The sequence below is a fragment of the Drosophila tropicalis genome, unplaced genomic scaffold, assembly GCF_018151085.1.
Source record: "Drosophila tropicalis isolate 14030-0801.00 unplaced genomic scaffold, ASM1815108v1 contig_1190, whole genome shotgun sequence".
Classification (NCBI taxonomy): domain Eukaryota; kingdom Metazoa; phylum Arthropoda; class Insecta; order Diptera; family Drosophilidae; genus Drosophila; species Drosophila tropicalis.
In genome coordinates, this window is record NW_027172561.1 from 599,229 (window position 1) to 623,884 (window position 24,656).

At 37.0% G+C, this 24,656-nt stretch overlaps 5 protein-coding genes across 6 annotated transcripts; 4 read left to right on the forward strand and 1 right to left on the reverse strand.

Annotated features, from left to right (window-relative positions):
* The first annotated feature begins 401 nt into the window (after positions 1-401).
* On the forward strand, positions 402-13,016 carry Ndfip (Nedd4 family interacting protein). The gene is made up of 2 exons (XM_068292198.1): positions 402-543; positions 11,060-13,016. Exon 2 carries the CDS (start codon positions 11,069-11,071, stop codon positions 11,930-11,932), a length of 864 nt encoding a protein of 287 aa, XP_068148299.1. The 5' UTR covers positions 402-543; positions 11,060-11,068; the 3' UTR covers positions 11,933-13,016.
* Positions 407-9,947, forward strand: Krn (Keren). Of its 2 annotated transcripts, none has more exons than XM_068292203.1 (2): positions 407-543; positions 8,583-9,947. In XM_068292203.1, exon 2 carries the CDS (start codon positions 8,792-8,794, stop codon positions 9,518-9,520), a length of 729 nt encoding a protein of 242 aa, XP_068148304.1. In that variant the 5' UTR covers positions 407-543; positions 8,583-8,791; the 3' UTR covers positions 9,521-9,947. The 2 variants fall into 2 exon arrangements, with proteins under 2 accessions (XP_068148304.1, XP_068148305.1); XM_068292204.1 differs by having other exon boundaries at positions 408-543; positions 8,586-9,947.
* A 598-nt stretch (positions 13,017-13,614) lies between the features above and the next one.
* Positions 13,615-17,378, reverse strand: Ekar (Eye-enriched kainate receptor). The gene is made up of 10 exons (XM_068292178.1): positions 16,947-17,378; positions 16,644-16,877; positions 16,424-16,590; positions 16,129-16,362; positions 15,907-16,059; positions 15,640-15,843; positions 15,126-15,329; positions 14,399-15,051; positions 14,229-14,338; positions 13,615-14,160 (listed from the first exon to the last, which is right to left on the reverse strand). The coding sequence occupies exons 1-10, from the start codon at positions 17,194-17,196 to the stop codon at positions 13,625-13,627; spliced, it is 2,745 nt and encodes a 914-aa protein (XP_068148279.1). The 5' UTR covers positions 17,197-17,378; the 3' UTR covers positions 13,615-13,624.
* Positions 17,379-17,492: 114 nt separating this feature from the next.
* On the forward strand, positions 17,493-19,346 carry mTerf3 (mitochondrial transcription termination factor 3). Its single transcript, XM_068292179.1, has 2 exons — positions 17,493-18,312; positions 18,377-19,346. The coding sequence occupies exons 1-2, from the start codon at positions 17,529-17,531 to the stop codon at positions 18,652-18,654; spliced, it is 1,062 nt and encodes a 353-aa protein (XP_068148280.1). The 5' UTR covers positions 17,493-17,528; the 3' UTR covers positions 18,655-19,346.
* On the forward strand, positions 19,036-24,589 carry BNIP3 (BCL2 interacting protein 3). Its single transcript, XM_068292181.1, has 5 exons — positions 19,036-19,481; positions 22,722-22,993; positions 23,053-23,135; positions 23,360-23,542; positions 23,678-24,589. The coding sequence occupies exons 1-5, from the start codon at positions 19,442-19,444 to the stop codon at positions 23,727-23,729; spliced, it is 630 nt and encodes a 209-aa protein (XP_068148282.1). The 5' UTR covers positions 19,036-19,441; the 3' UTR covers positions 23,730-24,589.
* Positions 24,590-24,656: the final 67 nt, after the last annotated feature.

Consider the following 24,656-nt stretch of genomic DNA (forward strand, 5'->3'; position numbering starts at 1 on the left):
TCACAATCAGTGTCAAGGAGTGTTTTTTTTTTAGGTTAGTTAATTATACTACCTCTAATCAAGGCAAGTTTATTATTTACATTTGTGGTTTCACTGCTGGTTTGTCAAGAAATATCTTAGGTTCCCATCTCTCAAGGCAATCAATTTGGCCATCACTAAATTTTCAGTGATATCGATTGTGTTTATGTCAAATAAGAGTTCCATCACTGGATGCGACAGAAACGTTGTATTTTTTTCGCTGGCTTGGTGCATTTTTTTTTTGTGTTCCATACGAAATAGAAGAGTGAAAATTTCGAAATTTTAATTTTAATTGAATTCAGAATTAAATCGAAACGTGTGTATTAATTGTGATTGGTTAAGTTTGCCAATAATAATCATAATCTAAATACAAAACAGTATTCGGTGTGCATGTGTAAGTGTTGTTTGGCAGCAGCAACAACTGTAATCAAATTTGTGGCAAATCAATACTGAGAGAGGAGCAGAAGCGAGAGAGAGTCACAACCAAAGAGTGCTGCGCACAAGAGAGGCAATTCAAAAATAAAGGTGAATAAATAGAATAAAAACTAAAAATGAACCAAAATGCAATGAAAATCGTGTAAATTCGATTTCGATTTAAAAGTTATTTCAAATTTTGATGAGAACATAAAAAAGAGAGAAAGAGAGGAGAGCCCCAGAAATAGAAATAGGGACTCTGCCATTACCCCCATCTATCCCTCTTCACTCCAGGAGAGCTTAAGTTGAATGTGTTCGTATGTGTGTGTTTGCTTAGCAAATTAATAATAATCATAAAGTTAACTTTTTCGTTGTTGTCCATTGGGATGTTAAGCAGACCAAGGTGCTAAAAAATTTCACACTGCGTGAATGAAACTTTCACATGTGTATGTGTGTGTGTGTGTGCCGAGAAATTCTTGTTTATTTAATTCATATTTCTACAAGTTAATTAATTCATTTGCCCTTGTACAATAACAACACACTTACCCGTATAGCAACAAGCATTAGGAGGGGGAGTTCTAAGAAACTTGTTCTCTCTCTCCTCCCACACACACAGACATACTCAATTCGGCAGGTTGGTGGGGGATCGTTTAAGTGAAGGTGGAGTCGGAGGAACTGCCGTTTGAGACAGTTTCCGCTTACAATCTAGCTGCTGCTGCTGCATCTTCATCTGCATCCTCGCTCCCTCTCTTTCACACTCGTTTCTCTCTCTCTATCTCCCTCTCTGTTTCTCTTTGTTTGGGCCTGGTCCCGTTTAACTGGTTTATAAGCTGACAGCTGCATACACACACAAACCATACATGTACACACATACATACAGGGCCGTTTAGACAATATTTTAGCGGTGAGGAGGGGCCCGAAGGTGCATATGTATGTATGTATGTACCGAATAAATGGAGTTCTCTGTTTGCTTCTCAGCGATCCATCAATTATCACTTGTTACAAAAAAAAAAAAACATACATATTGATGAGCATTTTTTTCATTTTCAATCATTTCAACAAGTTTGCCTAGTATTTAACATTCTCAAAAATATCCATAAGTTGCCATTTAAACTTATTTTTATTGTAACTATTCGAAAATGCTTCATTTTCAGTCTGAAATATAATTGTAATTTCGTCATTCGTTAAAGTTAAGTTCAAAATGTTGCCTTTGGTAATACATATCTTATATGTTTTATGTCGGTATAAAAAATAATAATATGAACAAAATCGAGTGCTACTAAGTTAAATCTTTTAATATAGGTTGATTTGGTCTTTAATTGGGAAAGTCTGCGAGGAGAAAAAACAATATTCGAAAAGTAATGATTTTGCCAGGTTCAGCAATCCATAGAAATACATAATGAATGCTGTAACGATTTAAAAAAAAATATCAATATATATACATATATTAATTCTGGTATCTCGGAAAATGAATTTTTCTGAAATATCTCGAAAACAAGAACTTAAAGATAGAAACTAAAGTCATCAGCGACCCCCTAATTACCCTAGAAAAGAATATGAGGACCTTGCACTAAAAATGGCTGCATACTACTGTAGTCTTATTTTCGCTTTACCTTTACACACATTTACCGCACCTGCTGTTCCTTCTGTTGTTGTTGTTGCATTAGACAGCTGCTGTCCACGCGCTCTCGAATTTCGTTTTTCTGTCTCTCTCTCTATCTGTCGTCTTATCAACAACAATCTGAGTGTGTAGTATAAAACCAGGCCCACAACTCGAATTGCAAAAATGAAACTGCGTTGTTGGCTAATTTTCAAAGGCCTTTGTTATGGCTTTCTTCCCCACAGCAGCAACAACTGCCATAACACTTGCGTTGCTTTACCTGGTTCACTTTACTTCACTCCACATTAGGTAGAGGTGTACCTAACTCTATTTTCCAGCTGCCTACTTACCTACATATGTATGTATGTATGTACATCCGCTTTTGTATTAGTGGCCTTCGTTTACTCATATAATAATTTCTATCGTTTCGATTTCGTGCAAAATTTATAATATTTCAATTGTTGTATGTGTGTGTGTGTGTTTCGTTTTTCTGTTGTCGTCTTCCTCTCTCTGAGTCATATGGCTGGCGGACCATCCATCCATAAAACACTTTCCATAATATTCCCCCGACACCTTCACGGTTTTATCATGTGTTTTCATACCCTTGCAAAAAGAGTATATTAATTTTGGTCAGAAGGGTGCTACGCTTAGAAGAAAGCATCTCCGACCATAAAAAACATATGTATATATTCATGCTCAGCACGACAAGACGAGTTCATATATACAAATGACTGTGCCAAATTTTATATTTAATTCATATAGCTCCTATAGGAACGATCGGTCGAAAGCAACGACTTTAATCAATAAATTCGTTTCTTTTGACTCGATTATCATAAAAGTTAATATTTGCCGGTTTCATTTACCAATTAATAAATGTGCCGAATTTGATCTAAATCGGAAAACTATATTGTTTGATCTGCCCAGTTGCAGATGGTACAAAACTCCAATGCTCAATAGTATGTGGAGTGGAGTAAGGAAAAAAAAGTCTTCTCCTCTTCGAATTCCAGAAAGAAGTCATTTTTATATTTCGTTTTCATGAGTTAGAAGCTCTTCATGAGCCATGTAACAGAAGCTTTTAGAACATTTTAATGTAAATACAGTGGTAGAAATTCCAATAATCTTAAACAAATAATATAAGAAATTATAATATACAAATCTAAATTAACGATAACGTCTCCTCCAACATATATTATATAGCTGTCAAATAAACAGGCCATAAAATAGCATGCTACATGCGCTAGCCTAAGCCACATAGACAGCTATAGGGAAGAAAGAATTAACAAAGACACGCGCAAGGTATACAAAATTCGGCGCGGTCAAAGTTAGCGCCGGGGCCCTTGTTTGCTTTATCAATCGATTGATCGAGCGCAAGCGTTCCTAATCAGGCATTCATTTAATTTTCCCTTTCTTATACCCCACTCTAAGTATTCGATATAACAGGGGGAAAGAGAGAGAGAGAGAGAGAGAGAGAGAAGAGCGATCGTTATTTGTAAAACGCAGTTAGTTGGAGTAGGAAGTATATCCACCTGAATCACTCTCTGAAGGGGATGAAAGAGTTCTGTGTAAGTGATATTTAGTGGTTAACTATAACTTTTACCAGAAATTGGTTTAAATTTACACCAATTCAATATTTACTTTAGAATTTCCAGAGAAACTCCCTAGGCAATCTTAGGTTGCATTTTCCAGTGAATTTGTTAAAACATCTCAAGTTGAGCTCCTGTTTATTTATCGAATCATTTGATTGATCCATTTTTGTTATCATTATACATATTTTGTTTTACAAGTGCATTGAACTAGGCATACCCTTCATTAATAGAGGTCAAGCTGCCTTCTTTGGCTTAATTGACTTCTTGTAGTTGTGTTTGTTAAATAATTTTGTTACTTTTGTTACCTTCGCTTAGGTATTCTTAGTCAAGTCGTGACAACTTTAGTTAAGTAAATAAGTCGTAGATGCCAAGAGTCAGTTCGTCATTGTTGATTAGCTCATTGGTCACACACACAGCTAGTCAAACCAACCACCCACACACCCAACCACACACACACTCACACATAACAACCATTGGTGGTTAAGCTACAAAAAACTGCGCATTTGCATGCCGCATGAAATTAGGCCTAACCTCTACCTCCACCTCTATACTTATGTACATACATACATATGTAAGTATGTATTTGGGCACTCACGCAATTTCTTGATTGATTTCAACTATTTTTAGTTGTGTCGTGGTTTGGCTGCTGCCTTAGTCTGTCCATTCAGTGATTGTTCGCTGCTTCTCCTCACATGGTTTTCATTTCAATTGGCTAAAAGGTCAACTTAATTGCACTTCTTTTGAGTGACAGAAAGAGACGACGACGACACTTAAAGGAGGAGAAAAGAAAAGAGGATGGAAGGCATCTTACTTGGTTGGCTCTTCGTTTCTCGTTTTCATTTAGCTGTCAACTTAAGTATCTTTTCTTTTTGCTTCTGTTTCTGCTGTTGCTTAGGACCAAAATAAAATTCAAACTCTCCTCGAAGTAAAATTTAGTTCAAGGCCTTACAAAAGCTGACAACAGGTAACAAAAACTCACATTTAGTCGAATGACCTTTGTAAAAACTTCGATATATTATATACAAAATATATCAATTTATGCAAATTATCAGTTTGTTTTGTTCTCCAGCAGTCAAATTATCAACAATTTGTTCGAGTCTAAGATAACATTCGTAAATTTAAAGAAGATTAACGCAATTTATTACAACCAAAAAGCAGTTCTTCATAAAAGTTGATAATAACATGGCCCAAATAGAAGAGAGGCCTTGAAACACTTTTAGAATTTTTATACCATACACCCATAGGGTGAAATGGTATATTAAAGTCGCCAAAATGTATGTAACAGGCAGAAGGAAGCTTCTCCGACCCTATAAAGTATATATATTCTTGATCAGGATGAATAGCCGAGTCGATCTAGCCATGTCCGTCTGTCCGTCCGTCCGTCCGTATGAACACGCAGATCTCGGAGACTATAAGAGCTAGAGCCACCAAATTTGGTATGTATACTCGTGTAGTATGCACATGTTCAGAGTTAATTGCAATTTCGGCCACGCCCCCTTACGCCCCCAGGAATCACATAAAACTGTTTTTCTTAAAAAGTATAACAGCTAGAGACATCAAATTTGGTTTATATACTCGTTTAGTTGGCGCGCAGAAACTAATTGTTTAAACTTTTTGCCACGCCCCCTTCCGCCCCCGGAATTTACATAAAACTGATTTTCTTAAAAACTATGACAGCTACCGACATCAAATTTGGTGTGCAGACTAGTTTAATAGACGCGCAGAAACTGGCTATTTAAAAATTTTGCCACGCCCACTTCCGCCCCCGCAAATCAAACAAAACTGATTTTATCAAAAACAAACAAAGCTAAAGTCACCAAATTTAGTATGTATACTGGCTTAGTATTCGCGCAGAGTATATATATTTTCATATTTTGCCACGCCCACTTCCGCCTTCATAATTAAGAAAAAAACCGATTTTCTCCTGTAGTTTTTTGACTATCGCATTCAAATTCGGCAGACTAATTAATCTTATCTATTTCTACAAAACTACCAAATTTTATTGAAATCGGACTAGAAACATGCAAAATATGCGTATGAACGTATTTTACTACGCGGTCCACAAGGCCAGAATTGGCCGTTGGCTAGTAGCGGCGCTAGAGTGCTCGTGTGTTCGTAGAGTGAGCGAGATAGCACATACTATGAAACATGTAAAAACAATTTAATAGACATACATATGTACATTTGGTTTTCGAAATTTAAAAAAATTTGTTTCACCTGGTGTATGGTATACCCGAGTCGACGAGTCGACTTACTTGCTTCATTTTGTTTAAGCATATCGTTTGAAGAAGCTAGGGGAACGGGGGTCACTTTCATTGCTACTTACCTTGTTGTATTTAATATTTGTCCAAGTTTTCGTAATGATAAGCAACGATTTTTCTCTGAGAGTTTCCCCAAATCCGTTAGAACCGTAGAACCGTTATATTTGCACTAAGAAAAGAACATCAAATTCCCATTTCAAACTTGCTTCACTCACTCTAAAGCCCTGAACGGGGTCACCAGAAACTCGGTTGTTCTGCAGTCATACTGTCTGCCTCACTCAAATAGCATCTTCAAGGCTATTTTTATTCTCATTAAGGTATATTTTTTAACTGCGAAATAAGTAAGAAACAGATCTAAAAATGGATATTATTCACAGGGTATTCATTGATCGACGCTTTTGTTTTTTTGCTCTTCAAATGTTGTTTTGTTGGCTAATTAAATAAAGTACTTGGCTAATTATAAAGAGAGTGAACAAAGTTAAAGCGAGACAGCGAAAGTGGGTGTGGGTGTGAGAGGGAGAAAGAGAAGGAGTGTGACACACTGAGAGTGTTAACTTCTATCCTCCATGGAAGCGGGAGTGATGTGTTTTGTTGTTTCCCTTTTTTTATTACCCCGTGGTGTGCGCATTGAACTTGGTTTTTCTTTTCGAGTATAAAGTGAGAGTGTATATTTATAGAAGATATATGTATAAATTTCTACATACAGCTGCGAACTTAAAAATAGCACCACTTGCTGAGGTAATGTGTTCAAAGGATTCCTAGGCTTATTTTAAGGTTCTAGGAACATGTGAATACGTTTTTGAACGTAAAATACTTTCTACTAATGGAAGCAGAAAAAAAAATTCTATCAAAATCCAACGTTTTCAAAGATTTTTACAAAAAACCTTGATATACTCAAAAAATACCCGAAACTAAAAATAGCACCACTTGCAGTATTTTGCAAAATACCGTTAAATTTCGCAGAATTGCATAGCAAAAAACACATATTTAATAGTCCCTGGTTCAAAGTCGATTTTAAAAGCAACAGTACTACAAAATATCCGAGACCTTTAGATATAATGGGTCGGGGAAAACACTGCCCCGGGAAAAAAGCGAAACGTCATCCTAAACCAGGTTTTGGAGAAAAAATCGGATCTTGAAGATGGAAAACTGGTTGGTACTTCCAACAGAGTGATCCGAATACCGATCTATTTGAAACAGAAGCCTTAAACTCGCAGACGAAAGCCAAGACTGAAGCAGCAAGAAGTCGGTCCCTTAATGCGAGAGAGCAATAAGGATTCTTTTAAGGCTCTAACAGATCTTAAAAAGGACTTTCAGCCCCAAACTAGGGTCCAAATTGTTCGCAACTACCTCCGGAAGATCAATTCAAAAGATTCCAGTCGAAGAAAGCCTCCACTTTTGAACGCTAGACATAATGCCAATCGCCTTAAGTTGGTCAAAGATCATGAGAATTGGCTTGTCCAAAACTGGAGGAACGTACAATGGACTGATGAAAATAAAATTGTAAAATATCGTAGAAAAGGCTATAGACCATACGTCTGGCGTCCACAGAACCTGGAATTCAACTCCAAATTCACCCTAGAGTCTAGAATCAGTGTCATTGGTATGGGGCTGTTAGTCTTATTATGGTGTCGGTCACATATCAGTCCACAAATCGATTATGGATCAGCAAGTTCATGTAAATATCTTATAGACGGTGTTGCCACTATACGCTGAGGATAATATACAGCTAATATGACCCTTTCAACAGGACATCAGCCCAAAGCACACCAGTAAGAAAGCCAGGAAGTGGTGCTCAGCGAATTATCTGAATTTAATTGAGTGGCTGGGACAGTCACCAGACCAAAATCTCATTGAAAATCTTTGGTCTGATATTAAAAAAGCAGTTGCTGTTTCATTACCAACAAAAATTGAGAAGTGTTGGGAAGTAATCCAGGAGTCCTGGGCAAAAATAACGGTCAAATGCTGTCAAGACCTGGTTGACTCAATACCAGGACGATGTGCTGCGGTTATTGCCAATAAGGGCAATGCAACAAAGTATAAAGTTTATTATTTAATACTATTTTTAATATCTGATCATAACTTGTTAATGAATTTTGTTTTTTTCTGCTATTTTTTAATTTTGAGTAAATATTTGTAAAGTGGTGCTATTTTTAGTTTCGGGTATTTTTTGAGTATATCAAGGTTTTTTGTAAAAATCTTTGAAAACGTTGGATTTTGGTAGAATTTTTTTCTGCTTCCATTAGTAGAAAGTATTTTACGTTCAAAAACGTATTCACATGTTCCTAGAACCTTAAAATAAGCCTAGGAATCCTTTGAACACATTACCTCAGCAAGTGGTGCTATTATTAAGTTCGCAACTGTATGTACTTACATACGTATCGTATTTGTGTGTGTGAAACAAACTGAGCAAACAGCAGCTCTCGATTTTGACCAGGTAAATAAAATTGTATTGAACCTTGTGTAATTAATGAGCTGCTCTTTGTTCTTTTTTTTTTTACTTAGGCTGCTGGAGGGACGAGAGAGTGGAGAGAAGCCTGGTCGAGGGCGAGGGCAGGCAGGCAACTAATACACAAAACAAACAAACATACATATGTACATACACACACACATACAGAGAAAATTTATGACAAATTTTTTGAGTTGATTATTTAATTGCACTTTGCTTTCTGTTCTCTTTTTTTCGTTTTTGTTGTTTTGCAGCAGCACCAAAAATAAATAATAAACACCAATAACACACAGCCACGCCCAAGCTCATGCCCACGCCCACGCCTTGCCAGCCACAACACTCTCCGTCCTGATCAGCCCAAAACTAGCCAAAATAGAGTAAAGAAAAAAAAGATAGGATCCAAATTGTATTGCAACTTGTTGACTCACATTCCTTTTGTTGCCGCTGCCATGCGTTAATCAAGATGAGAGATCGTCAACAAAAAACCAGTTACCATCAGTTGCTGCTGCTTCTGCTGTTTGGCTATGCAGCTTGCCTATTGACGCTTTGCGATGCCTGCTCCTCGCGTGCCATATCGAAACCTCGTCCAACACCGCCGCCACCAACAGCGTCTGTGGCGTCTAGTGACTCTCTGCCGCCCGATAATGTGATTGTTACAACCACTAGTGCACCAACGACACCATCACGTCCAAATATTACATTCCCCATCTTCAATTGCCCGCCCACATATGCCGCCTGGTATTGCCTAAACGATGCCACCTGCTTCACGGTGGAAATCCACAATGAGATCCTTTATAATTGTGAATGCGCCCTGGGTTTCATGGGACCACGTTGCGAGTATAAGGAGATTGATGGCTCCTATTTGCCCACACGCAATCGTGTGATGCTCGAGAAGGCCAGCATTGTGAGTGGTGCCACATTGGCATTGCTCTTCATGGCCATGTGCTGTGTGGTCCTTTATTTGCGGCATGAGAAGCAACAGAAACTAAAACTACACGACAGTGCCACAGAGCAGCATAATGGCAATGGAGGAGGCGGTCTAACTGGATGTCAGAATGATGGAATGGATGAAGTGGATGGTTTGAAATCGCTACGTTTTCCAGCACGACGACCGTTTGCTCCCTGCAGGATTCTGACTTTGGAGGAGGCTCATTATCAATCGATTTCGGCCTCAAATCGCATTAGGCACTAACTAACTAAAAAGAAATACGAATGTCTAACATTTGATGTTTTTTATCTTCTGTTTTATTTCAACTGTTCCGTTCTGTTTTTTCTTTAACTTTTAATTTGTTTATCATCCTTTTTTTTAATCCTTTAAAGACCTAACCAAAACGAAATTTATTTAATTTTTTGTTCAAGTGCCTTAAAAATCGACGCCGTGCCGAAGTATTACGAAAGAATTTTCAGCTAACAGCGAGAGAAATAGATCTAATGCAATGCAATTTTATCGGCAGTTAGCCGCCTATTTAAATTAATTTTATTAATTATTTATTTACATATATATAAATATACGACCATATATATTTCATTATAAAATGCGCGTAAACTATTAATGTTTAACACTAATAATAATAAAAAAGCAAAACAATCAAGAACAACAAAACAAAAATCAATATGAGCACTAAAACATAAAAACTAAAACATTTGTGTCCGTTCTTTTGTTTTTCCATTTCCTAATATTCTGATCTAAACCACATTATTGGGAAACATTAAATGAAATGTATATCATATATTGAACTCATTGGATTCTCCCTATGTGCCTCCAACTCTTTGTAATCTTGGTCTCCAGCTTAAATGACAAATATTAAGCGAGCAAAACAGACATTATTGAAATTAAATCAATTTTCTGCATTTAATTTAGTATATGTTAAATTATATAATTATATCGAGATGTTTTAATGGGCCGAGAAAGACTCAATTTCATTAAAGTCAAGGATAAGATCAAATACCTCAATAAAATTCATAAGATCCTTATCAACAGCTATTTGAAGTTGGTACAAAACTACATTAAGTGAAAAGAATTTTAAATCTTTTTAGTCTTTTAGAAAGGTCAATTTCCATGAAAAGAGACCAATTAGGACCAAAGAATTATACGTTCAAACGACCCAAAAACATATAATACCATCTTTAGTTTACTGGGAAAACAGTCATTACACCTATTTTCGAATAGTGAGAAGGGAGTGCCAGTTGACGATTTTAATATTGAAAAATAATAGTCACAAAATATTAGTGTGCATAGCTAAAATCCTTATTAAAGCATTAAACTGAACAAAGCTGTATAAGAATGTTAAATATGGCTATATCAAAGGTATGTTATTGGTCAAAAGCAATGGGTACCACACTTAATAGTTCCCGACAAGTGTAAGAACTTAAGCCACTTAAATTTAATATGTAGACTCTCGTATAGTAGAGAGGAACGGGAAGTAAACTTTAAATTTAAAAAAATTTTTTTTTAGCAATGCCTTTTCTTACTAATATCTGTTGGTAGTTGGTATCTGTTCGTAGTCGAAAAGAAATGCTGTCTACTAAAGTTACCTTATGTGTGTATGAGAGTCAGTTGGATTGCTTTTCCTCTTACTGCAGGGTATACACATATGTATACCTATTAATCAAAGCGAAGACTTGTTTGAGCTGAAAAACTATTCTTATGGCATAGAAACTGAAAAAACATTTTGCACGATAATTTTAATGTTTAAAATTGTAATTTCCATGTTTTTCAAATCCCTTGCAGATCACAAACATGCCGCACAACAATCATCATCAGCAGCAGCAGCAGCAGCAACAGTCGCTGCCGCAGCAGCAACCACAACAACCTGGTACACCTGGCGATGATCAGTTGGGACCACCAAAGGCCGATTTCAGTGCCCCACCACCATATGAGGCGAACGGACAGCATGTGATGGTGGCTTTGCCGCCACCGCAACATCAAATCCCATCACTGGGTCTAACCACACATAATGGCGGTGGCATCGGTATGGTTGGAGTGGAGCCATCGAATGTTGTGGTCTGCGGTGTGGTCGATGTGCCACAGGATGTCCATGGCAAGCTGCCCACCTATGAGGAAGTGCAAATGGAGAAATCATTGAATGGTGAATTGCCGCCCGCATTTCTAACGCTACCGTCGACACAGCAATTGCCGCCACCGCCGAATCCATTGCTGCCGCCCAATCCGCTGCGCGATGGTGCTGCTGCAGTGCGTTCGGCACAGCCGGCTCTAACATTCATTGCAATCGATGCCAGTGATCCGGAGAATAGCCTGTCCACAACGGATAATCTGCTTGGCACAGATATTATGTTCATTACGGCCTTCATTGTGGCATTTCTGTTCAATTGGATTGGCTTCCTAATGCTAACATGTTTCTGTCACACAATTGCCGCACGCTATGGGGCACTATCTGGATTTGGTCTATCGCTGGCCAAATGGACGCTAATCGTCAAACATTCAACGGATTTGGCATCGCACGAGAACTCTTGGCTGTGGTGGTTAATTTGTGCTTTTGGTTTTCTAATTAGCATAAGGGCTCTCATTCAATATGTGAGCATTAAGCGATCCTGGCGATTGCTATCCGCATCGGCACAGGAGCGTTTGTTGTTCTTCTACTAGAAGAAAACTTGTGGATAGTACGATGGGTAGGGGTAGGGAGGGAGGGCTTAAGTGCTGGCGGGGGATTGCGCTTCATCGATGTAAATATGTTGTAGACGAATGGGATCTGCCTTTCACCACAGGATGGACAGGACTACCACTTACACCCAACCCCCTCTCCACCCTCTCGTCCCGCGCGCACACACACACAAGACATAAAAACAGAAACAGCGAGTTAGTGTTTATTATTATTATTCTTTTTTTTTTTTTTTTGATTTCATTTTAATAGCGCAAAAGTTTAGTCCACAAAAAGCGACCTCGAAAAAAGGAGGATCGGCAATTGAAAGGAAGAGAATCCAAATAATTAAATGTAAAAACAAAAGCAAAAAATCACAAAACACAAAAAAGCATTACAAAAACAAAAATAAGAAAATTAAATAATTGTATGTATGTTGAGTAGTAAGAAGGAGACACCACTCCCTTGTAAACGCCCTAAACACACACACACACACACTCACACGTTCTAGATCTATTATGTGAAATATATTATTGTATGAATGTCTTTTCACCACCTCCTTTCCCCCAACCGTCAACCGTGTCCCTCTCTCCCTGTAGTGCCCCTTAGTAGGAATACAACAAAAAAAAAAAAAAAAAAAAAAAAACAAAACAAAAAAAAGACACCAAAAAAGAAAAACCCAAAAAAAAATCCATCTATCTACTATATAGATATACATACATTGGATATGTACGTATGTATTGTATTGTATATGCAAGCCATCATATTTTTGTTGGAACGACTTTTATGCTGTGGTACTTAAATAGTTACAAAAACAAAACAAAAAAAACAATACACAAAAGCCAGCAGTAATACGAATGCAAATTATTATTATTATTATTCTATTATTATGATTATTATTAAATGGATTATAATGTTTATAAACTAAATATGTTCAATCCCTTTGTATGTAAATTTAAATGTGATGCAAAAGGATGCATATCACAAAAACAAAACAAAAAACAAACAAAAAAACGAAATGTGCATCAGTTTTATGCAAAAATTCAATAAAAATCGAATGAAATCCAATTCAAGGATAAAAATTCAAAATTTTGCTGCTCAAGATTGCTATCATTCAAATCGTTTATAATGGTCTAAAACATCTCTCGTTCAACATTTTAAGGTCATAATCCCCAAAGGGATCAAAACAACTTCTTTTGAACTGCATAAAAAGAAATTCTTAAATTATGATTGAGGTCGGGACCAGAATTACATCTATGCTGAATCTAACGCCGGGTTCAATTTTAACCCGCCGCCAGCAGGATACCTTTGGATTAACTTTGGAGGCTGATAACTTTTTAAAAAGCCCTCGTATCTAAAAAAAAGGTTTTGTTTTTAACTAAAAAAAGGAACGTAAATGATGCTTGTTTTTAAAAGGGATCTAAAAAACACCCTCCCAAACAAGAATATCTCCTTAAAGAGTTGAAGATTTTTGATTACTGATTAGTAATGTTTGCAAATAAGGGCAATTTTGGTTAACCAGGATTTTCTAAAATCTGTTAAAAATTTAGAGAAAAAAATCTTTAAGTCCGTAGACTTTTCGGTGCCTACCTCTATGATTTTACAAAGTCTGGATGTGATGGTCAAAAACCGAGTGCATATTCCGAACCAACAAAATATATTCACATGAAAGTCACCAAAAATCATGTTGGTTTGTGTTATTTATTAGGCTTTTGATCTTTATCGATGTTAGTAATATGATTGTGTGTCTGCTTTATGTGACACTCACTGCAGAAGCGACTCAATTCGGGTCTATGTCGTTTATTTGTACACCAAAAGGCAAAACGCAACTCCTCGAACATCTCAATCCAAACGGAACGCAATGGTGGCATATAAATCCAATTGTGCTCCACTTGACCGCCATCGGTGAGACTCTGACAGGTTGCCTTCTCCACAATGGGCGCCGGCATGGCTTTCGTTTGTTTGCGAAAATGTATCCAGAACTCAAAGAACGCCACAATCATGGCCACAGTGACGCCAGCAATTAGAACCACAAATATGCCACCAATACTCTCCAGACCCAGAGCATTTGCTTTCGATTGTTTGCTGGTACTTTTACGCGTGCAAGTCTCTTCGGTATTTTTCCACCATTTGTCATAGAGCATTTGTATGTCACCCTTCTCTTGTAATTCCAATATGGCCAAGGACATTTTATCTCGCCAGGGTGAACCCTTGGGTGTCGCTATGCCGTAGCCTAAACAAAAAGAACACGTTGTACTTTGGGTATTCAATGTTGCTCGCTTAATCAGTTGTTAGCCAAACCTTTTGTATCTAAAAGTCCTCCAATTTGAGTTAGATTACACTTTCTCTGCACTATATAATCCAGCATGGTCGACTCCATTAGAAAGGCATAATTACCTTGATTAACGCGACTGCAAAGAATATTAAATGAATGTGAGTTGGGAGGGAGATGGTTGCAGACTATAGCTTACTTGATGCCGTCTTCGTAGGTTGTTGTGAATGCCGATGGCCTTTTGTTATCCATGCTTCGCCACATTTTCTTATATGTTTCGATCATGGAATCGCGAAAGAACGTCATGGTTGAACCACTCTCCAATGTGCCGTACGATATCTCTGTTTGACTGGCCAAATCTTCAGCATTCTCAATGGGGTTTATCATGCGTTCGGTGGTAAGAAATGCTGCCAAATTGGCTGTATACGATGCAACAATAATCAATGAAAAGAAACCCCAAATGCTGCTTATAATCCGTGTCGACATGGCCCTCGGATAGACATCGCATGCCTGTTGCATCAATGTGCCAATGGTAAACCAAAAGCTATCCGCCAATGAGAATTGATTACTCAATGTTATATTATCCAAATCACATGGATGCGTTGTTCGCCATTCAATTGGCGATAATTTGCCTACAATATAGATACTCAGCGATACCATTAGATAGGCAGCCAGGACATATATCCAAATTTCAATGGCCAATGGATTCATGAATGAGAACAATCTTGTTGGCTCTTGCGTGGGTACCTTAAATAATATACTTATGCCAAGATTCATAAAGGGTTTCGTGAAATCAATAACACTTTCACGGGCATACGTTATAGTCATAGAGCCAACAGCTAAATCGGCTTTCTAAAATAAACAAATTAGATATTATAATTAGGTATGTCGAATAAAATTTGATCTTGATTTATGTAGGTAATTACATATTTCATTAGTTGGGCCACCATGCCATTCCATTGACCAGTTTCGGGATCTTTGGCTCCATATTTCCGATCTGGCACCAAATCCAAAATGTAATCAAAACCAACCTCATGCGATATTCTTTCTAATATATCCACACAGAAGCCATAGAAACGTTCATTCCCAGTATAATTTTTTTCATAATGCATCATCACATAAGGTGTTTCCTAGAGAAAATATATACATATGTATATATGTACATATTAGAAATTGGGAGTCGTAAAAATCTAAAATTTTCCTCAATAAATATGTTTCATATTTTAACATCGCAAAAGTATGCTACACATTTTTCACCTGTTTTTGTTTGGTAAAAGTTTAAGCTTAAGAACTCAAAACAAAATGTTTCAATATCCTTTTTTAAGCTTTTACAAAATTAGATTTGTTTTAATACATTTATATTATTTCCTTTAATTGAAATTATATAAATTTTTCCACTAGTTGATATAACCTTCCATTGTTTTTATAGTGTGTACCTACCAATATGGTTATAACCACCAAAGTGACATTCATGGAACCAGCCTCAAAGAATAGTGAAGGTTCTGTGATATTTAAATGATCTTGGGGTGTCCATTCCCCCACCTTCACAATGGAATGTTGTTTCAGCTTGATTAAATCCAATTTGAATTCCACTCGTTGGCCTTCTTTAAATTGTATGGGCCCAGTGAGTCCTTTCCACTCAACCTAATGAAAACAAAAAAAAACTTAGAGGGAATCTCTAGAGAATCGGCACACTAGATAAGTTACCGCATTTATATAGTTTATTAAACTGAGACCTCCATTCCAGGGTGTTTCATCATCACAGGTTAAATTTGACAGATAGAGTGTATGAGATTGTTCTAGGGTCTGCAATCCAATGGCAAATACATAGACCGAATCGAACATCAGAGCGGGTTCCGTCTACATGAATATATAAATCTTATGAAAAAACCAAAATCTCAATTACCACAGAGAAACAAAAATCTCCACCTCAATGGTTTTCTTTCTCGAATGCTCATTGGTATTATTACGTTGATAAATATGACGACCATATGTTTCTATATCCTTTAGAATTTCCTTGACGGCAACATCACCCACATCGACCAGACGAAATGCTGTTATATTGACAAAATTATATTTAAAGTCCTCCAAGTCAAATGTCTCCAAATCGAAACTTGTGAATAGATAATGATATTTATACTCATTCATTTGCTGTTGCAGAATCTATAGATAAAACGTTATTAAACTTTTTTTACATCATACATACATATTTAGGTGCTCTTACATTTTTCAATAATATGGAAATCCCAGCCGAATTTGTATCAATAATTATATTATGGATTTCCTTGTTCTTAAACTCATTCAATACCGATAAATATGCCGCACGGGATACTTGCCGTATGTGAACTTCCGCCTGAACCGAACGCGACAGTTGATGTAAATTAACAATACCTTGAGAAACCAAAATCAGATACTGTTCATTTTGATTAATTCAAATTGCTTACCATATTCCTTTTCGTAGAGTATACCGAATTTAGTCCAATTGAGATAACGGATGACATCGATAAAGGCATGATTCACATATTGCTGCGAGGGATGTACATTGATCGAAAAGTCTTGGGGTGATCTTCCTATATCTGGTATATCCAGAGCATCGCATATAGAATTGATATGTGTGGATAAGACATAGTCCGTGGGACTAAATAGAGCCTGAACTCCGGTTCGCACAAGACTGCAAACTGCGTTAAATGGGGGAGGATTAAATTAAATTTGCAACTCTATAACTTTCAGGTACAATATTCACACACCTTTCTGTACTGTTTGGAAGGAATCATATTGACTGACATATTCAATGTCATAGGTGAGTGTTGTCTCTGGCAAGAGGCTTTTATCCCGATTAAGTCTGTGCACCGCATATCTGAAAACCAACTCTGAGTAGCTTTCTTTGCCATGGGCTTTGGGAAACAAGGCACCAACTCTTATTATGGGCGGTGCTGCCAACACGGAGATGTGCGACAAGGAAACTACCGAAATTGCAAATAAACTAGTGTTAATCATTTCCGACGTAATTTGCCACCGGACTTAAACGAAGCCATAGAAGAGCACTGCTCCAGTGATGGCCATAGTTCCAAACGAAACGTTAATTATCGCAATAAACAAGCTGAGAAAAATTTCGATGCGTTACAGATAGTTATTTAATACGCTTAGTTATTGTTTATTAATTCACCCAAACGCAAACTGTAATTTAATCAATGGAATTCAAATGTACATATCTATAATTTGAACACCCGCGAATGTTAATGGGAAAGCGTAGTATTTTTTCAGTATTTTTAGTGTTGCCAATAACATATCGATAACATGTAACGTTTCAGTTTGGTCACACAGCAACAATGTTTGCTTCTGCAAGAGCTATACGTAATATTTTGAAACCTTTGCAAAATGCAACAAAACTCAGGACAAACGCACAAGAAGTGCGACACATACAAGATGTACGGAGTCAACAGTCGCCTTCCAACAGACAGTTAGTAGGCCAGACTAAAGATCTTGAACCACCTGATCCCAACTCGACACCCAGCGATTTGGATGCACCACCAGAATTCGGGCAACGTGAGGCACATGTGCCGACATTTAATTTGGCTGCCCATGTAAATAACTCCAACACCCTGCAGCAGCTTCTTAGTCTGGGAGTCGACTTACATAGCATTGAACGACGCAAAGGATTGGGCCAATTTGTGCTAGAATTGGAGTTTGACAAAAATGTGAAGCCGGTTCTGACTTTCCTTGTGGATCAAGGAGTATCACCCAGTGACTTTGGTCAGATAATCAGTAAGAATCCTTTGCTCTTCAAAGTGGATCTTGATGTCCTACAGACACGAGTGGAGTATTTGAAAAGTAAAAATTTCACTGACGAAGCGAGAAGTCGTATTCTAACACAAAATCCCTATTGGTTGATGTTCTCTACACGACGAGTGGACCGCCGTTTGGGCTTCTTTCAAAAGGAATTTCGCTTGAGTGGGTCCGAATTGCGTTTGCTGGCCACTAGAGAGCCCAACGTGATCACCTATAGCATGGAAAGTATAAGGAAATCTATATTTACTCTAAGAGAAGAGATGGGTTTTGATGGTAAAGAGTTAAGCCATCTGGTAGTAAAAAAGCCTCGTCTCATGATGATACGTAAGTCAAAATCAAGACAGTCTTATTAAACTGAAATCTGTAAATAAAACTTTTTTAATTATAGCTCCTGACGATCTAGTGGAACGCTTTAGCTATGTTCATAATACCATGGGTCTCTCTCATAGTGCAATTTTACAAAATCCCGAACTACTGGCCTCACGTGAATTTCGTTTAAGAGAGCGCCATGAATTCCTGCAATTGCTGGGCCGAGCTCAATATGATCCAAAGAAGGATTTGTATGTAGCACCCAAGACTATAGTTTTAGGCAATAATTTTTATTTTGTTAGGAATGTGGCGAAAAGTGATACACAAACATTTGATTTGTTTTTGAAAACACGCTAAATTAAACGTCACATATGTAGATTCCCGTATTATGCAGTAAATTTTCAAATATTTTGCCATTAAACGCTGTTAATCGTTATACCTATCGATAAGTCGGTATTTCAAAACCTGGGCACACAGAACAAAAAATGGTGTACAAATATTGCTGAAATATTTAAGAGAATTTTGAATTTTCGATATAAGTCCCATACTTAATTTTTTATTAACGGAAAAATGGAAATTAAATCGAATTTTCTGGCAGCTCTAGTGGAAACTTAATCCAACGTTTACCAGCACGGTCAATTAAATCTAGCCCTTTTTCCAAATTTTGACGTTACCCAATACTGATTTTTGCATTTCCCAGCTCTGAGGCTACGAGCTGGCAAACACAACAAAAACATTCGCTGAAACAAAAACAGTCCGCTGAATTACTACGCATTAAGCTTAGCAAAGCGGTGCGTAGAAAGTAAAACAAATAGTTTAAAAATTAAATTCAAAGAGAACTGTTAAATTAATACAAAGAGAGCAACTATAACTAAAATTAATTTCATCAAACTCTGTAATATACAGAAATATTTCAAACATTAAACACTAAAGCGAACAACAACAAAAAAGCGAACGCCAAGTTAAGACGCATTTTCTTACACACACGCTCATTCATACACACATACGGAGACGTGCAATAATACAAGGGCCAAAAAACAACAACAAAAGGAGGTTTAATCTGACTGAAACAAACAACAAAAACAAGTTATCTCTTTTTGAAATAATATAAAACAATAACAACACTAGGCAGAAACTGAAAAAAATGTCTACAACACCAAAATCCACTGAAGATTTGCTGGGTGGTAAGTTGTACTCTATTCAAATATCTTCCATTCCCTTTTTGCATCTTATTCTAGTTTTGTCGTACCATTTTCATTCTTGTCGTGTTTGTTTGTTCCGCCGCTTTTTTTTTTACCGATTTCGCATGGTAAACAGTAAACAACTAAACCCGTTCCTGGTTCTGGTCGGATGATTATAAATAGACTCAGATTCATTCGCTTGTTCGTTTTTCAACCTCCTCTTCTTCTTGTCGCTCTTTATCCGCAATTGCATCTTGTTTCGTTCGTTTCAAGGCTTTGCTTTGTTGTCTTTGTTATTGTTTACATATTTGATCTACCTTTCTCTTTCACACACCAACTGTTTCTATCTTGCTCTTACTGTGCAACAACAAAAGACATCGAACGCAACAGCAGCAAGAAAACTTCTCTATAAAAACAAAGACATGATTCCACCAACAGTTTACCAGTTTACTCTCCCTACCAATCTGTCATTTGCGCCTTGAACTCTATATTACTTAGCCCACCGACCCCTTTGCCCCCTAATCTGTATGTACATATGTATGTTGTTTTCATTCATGTCTCTTGCACTTTATTTCATTATTTTATCTGCTTTGACGTCAAGTGGCGGCATTTTTTTTTTTTAATATTTTAAAAAGTATTTTCCCTTGTTGTGTTATTGTGCTTGTTTCCCACAGCTTCCAGAAATTGCGACTTAGTGTCAATTATTCTGATTTTGTGTTTATTTTTCGTTTTTTTTTTTTTTTTGGCGTATTAACAAATAAATTTATTTAAAAAAAAATATTTGTTGGAGTTCAATGGGCTTGCATACAAACAAAGAGCGAACAATAAAGAGATTGAGTGAGTGAAAGAGAAAGCAAGAGTAAGTGAGCGTGTAATAGCGGCCTACGTGCCGTGAGTCACAGCAAGCCAAGTTTGATTTTTGGTTTTTGCCACCCCCTAAAAACGCAGTTACCGTTGTTCCATATATGTATGTACATATACCTACCTGTTTCCCTACAACATAAAGAGGCAAAGAAAGAGAGAGAGAGAGAGAGATGTGCATTTAATGATTGTAGAGGGAGGGTGCACCAGACTTTGGGACTTTAGTTTTATGATTTCACCAGAAGCAAAGAAAAATCTGCAAGAATATTTATTTACAATTCCACTTGATCCTTACCTGCCATCACCTGGTAGCAGATGTGCATACATATGTACAAAACATAGACCTAAGCCAAAGGAAGTAATGAGAACTTCCTTTGGTACTCTTTTGCCGAATTATAATACAGATTTCGGTTCCCTTAGCCCTACGTCCATGTTTTGTACCTGTTTGAGCTGTGTACCTGTTTGAAGGATTCCTTTTTACTTGCATAAATATGCCCATATATGTCAGCTTTTACTTCATTTAGTTGCCATTTCTCATAATGATTGGTCTGCCACGTGAGTAGTGAATAAAAAATAAATATACGAGGGTTTCCCTATAAGTAGTTTGCCTCACCGCCCGATGGCGGCACTATCGCAAGAAAAGTTTATTTTCTGATAGAACCATCTTATAGACGACAAACCTCCAAGTTTCTGTCGAATCGAATTAATGGGTTTGTTTTGACTCCGTGTAGAAGCGAGCGTGTCCACGGATTTTAGAAAAATGGAAAAAGAGCAATACCGATCGGTGATTCGATTCTTGTTTTTGGAAAGGAAATGGCGAAGTGAAATCAAAGAGCGTGTTCGGTGGCTTTTCTCCTTCCATGGCGACCGTCAAAAATTGGTTCAACGAGCTTTAACGTGGTCGCACTTTGGTTATTATTGAACCACGCCCACGTGCCCCGAAAAGGTATCTCGAAAGACCGCTTGGGTTATGCTCTGCTTGAAATTTAAAGCTGGTGGCGCGAACGTTTGCCGCGGTTGCTCACTTTGAACAACAAGCGTAATCGTAAGACGAGGAACAGTCGAATCAGTGGACTTCACCAGGCAAATCTGCTTCGAAGAAGGCGAAGACTGTCCTACAGTGATCTACATCGACTAGCCGGAGAAGGGCAAAACAAACACTTTATACTGAATTATTAAACCGATTCGACGCTGAATCGAAGAAAAAACGGCTCTATTTGGTCAAGAAAAAGTTCTCTTTCACCAGACACTGCACCGGCTCACACCTCTGCCGTCGCCATGGTCAAATTGGTCGAATTGGGCAACGAACTGCTGCCCCATCCACCGCATTCTCTAGATTTTCGTTTTTCATATATGTATGTACATATGTATTTATAGGCTTAGTACTTATCGGACTGCCCTCGTATATACTATATACACATGTACATATACATATGCATATATAAAATAAATAGCAGAATTGCTAAATTCAAAGTTTTGTAATTGATTTGCCATACAATTAGTGTTTCATCTACACGCGGCGGCTTCTTATCACCCCATCTCCTGTTGTAGTCTCATGTAATTTTGCATCGCGTTTTCATTGAGTCAGTCTGTCATTCGGGCAATCATTCAATCAGCCAGTCAGCCGCCAGTTGTGTGTTATGTATTTTGAAAATGAAATTTTGATAAGTGTGCACATACTTATATGTAGACTAAACAACAAAAATGAGTGAAGCTCTGCTCCGGTTAAAGCGAAACGAACGACCAGTTTGTAGACATATGTCCGTTTTAATACCCTTGCCAGACATCCATCTATATTGGCGTAAAATGATATTGCAGGTGGTGAAACTTCTGGGCATTTATTATCCTGCGTGGAAACAAAGGTATCAAGTTTCAATTTTCATTGCAATCACTATATCATATAGCTTAATAGCGAATTTCATTAAATGATCGTATGATCGATCTATTTCACATATAGGGTGTATAGGAAGTGCTATGGCCCCCCTTTGGCTTCTTTTTTTATTTGCCTTATCGATGGGCCACGAAAAAAAAAAAAAATAAATAAACACACTCACACACAATCACAAAATACCATATCTAGCTACATGCATACGTTTAAACAAACAACCCAAAAAAAAAAAAATAATAAAAGAAGAAAACAATGGGATCAGCAGCTGTGGCGCGGGAGGGGGGAGATTATTTTTGTATATTTTTGGACTTGTTTTCAATATTATTTTTTGTATATACGACTTGAATCAATGGAAATGCACATGCAGTAAGATAAGGTTCTAGACGCTGTAGCAGGATTAAAAGGAAGGTCAAATATTTTAGTTAGGGACTCTATAAATTTACCGAAAAAAGGAAAAAATCTTATTTGCTTTTTTGCTTTACTTTTATTTATAGAATCTTGGATTGAGCTAAGCACAACAGCTGCCATGGCTGGCATTAAGAGTCCGGACAGAATAACCCCATTGCCATTTAATAATGGTGAGGAATATTTGCGTTTATTGCGTGAGGCCCAACGCGAATCGAATCAATCGAGCCGTGTTGTATCATTGGCCAGTTCTCGACGCGACACACCACGAGATAGCCCCAAAAGTCCACCAAATAGTCCACAATCGGAACTCTGTCCAGATGATGAGCTTAGAAATGTTTATATTAACTATTGGACTAAGGTAAGTAACTTCACAAATGCATCAATGCAAATAGTGACCATGACTTATATACTTTTCAGACTGGCGATAAACAAAACACAGACAATGGAGATTGGTTGCAGAATTGGAACAATCGCGGAGTAGTAGATGAAAAGCCACCAAAGTATGTAAACAACAGCATTGCAAAGACACGGCAATATGTGTAGATATAGCAAAATTGGTTGATGCCATTACTATTAAATGTGCTTTATGAGAGTTGAAACAGAAGCTAAATTCGTATATAATTTATAGCCTTGTCTATGCATTCACAACTTTTGCAAGGATACTAGATGATCCTTGACTGGCCATTGTCTATATTGTTCAATTATGATTCATTGTTCTTTGCAGAGATTGGATATTTGAGAAAAATGTTGGCGAATCTGATGGTGATGAAGAGAAAAAGAAATCGACTCCAGGTGGCTATTCCATACGCTTAAAGCGTCTGGGTGCCCAATCTATATTCTCCCGCGAAATTCTCTACTCGCTTCTGTTTACCAATGTCCTGTCCTTGCTGCTTGGCGCTGGCTTTGGGTAATTTAATTGATCCCAAAACCTCCGTCCACGACACAAATCTATCCATCCGATTGTGTGTGTGTGTGTCGAAGAGAGAGGAGAGGTTCAATGAATTCATTGATAATAATTGCATTTTATGATTTCCATTTATAGATTGTGGCTGAGCAAGCGAGGCATACTCCTTACCCGTGTGGTCATTGACTGAAATATGCCATAATAAACAACAAAAACAGCAGCAGCAGCGGCAGCGACAGCAACAACAACAAGATGAATATGACGATGAAGATGAAAATGGAAATGAAAGAGGAAACATTATTTTTTGTTTTCAATATGCACATCAAAACAAGAAACGTTACGTTCCACAAACACCCACAAATATATCTGTCTATATCAGATGTATGCAGAAAAACAAACCGGATTATACATATACATATATAATATATATATATATATTTATATAGGCCAAACGTATTCCAAGAGCTCATCAGTAGAAATTTGAACAATTTTCTCATCAAATTTAATCTTTAATTTTTAAGAGATCAAAATATTAGCAAGAAGCTAAATTTCATTGAGGATTGGGGAAGTCTTTTTTTTTTTTTTTTATTCCTGTTTTGTTTAACACAATAATTTCTTTACGATTTTTATAGACGATAAAACAATATCTTTATATAAAATACACATATACATAAATATATATATATATATATAAATAATATAGAGATACATAAATCCAATCACACGCCAAACTTCATCGATAATATTACATTTTATAATACATCTATAAACACATATATCTATAGATTACATTGTAGTTCAATCATCTATATCATCTTTTTTTGTTTGTTTGTTGTGGCATCGCAAAAAGCGTTTGGTTTATTTCTAGTATATAGAAAAGGCGATAACACGATCACGATATGTGTATAAGAAGACGAAGAAGAGGGTCCCAGTACCCTGTAAACAAAAAAACACATAAACACAATAGTTGTAATAATTTTTTATATTAAAAATATTTTTCAATATGTATTAAAAACAAAAAAAAGTGGAAAACAAAAACACTTTATACGACTCGATTTGAATTTGTTATTTGAAGTTTTAGTTAGCTCGTAGAGGGAACCAAAGTTACGAATATTAT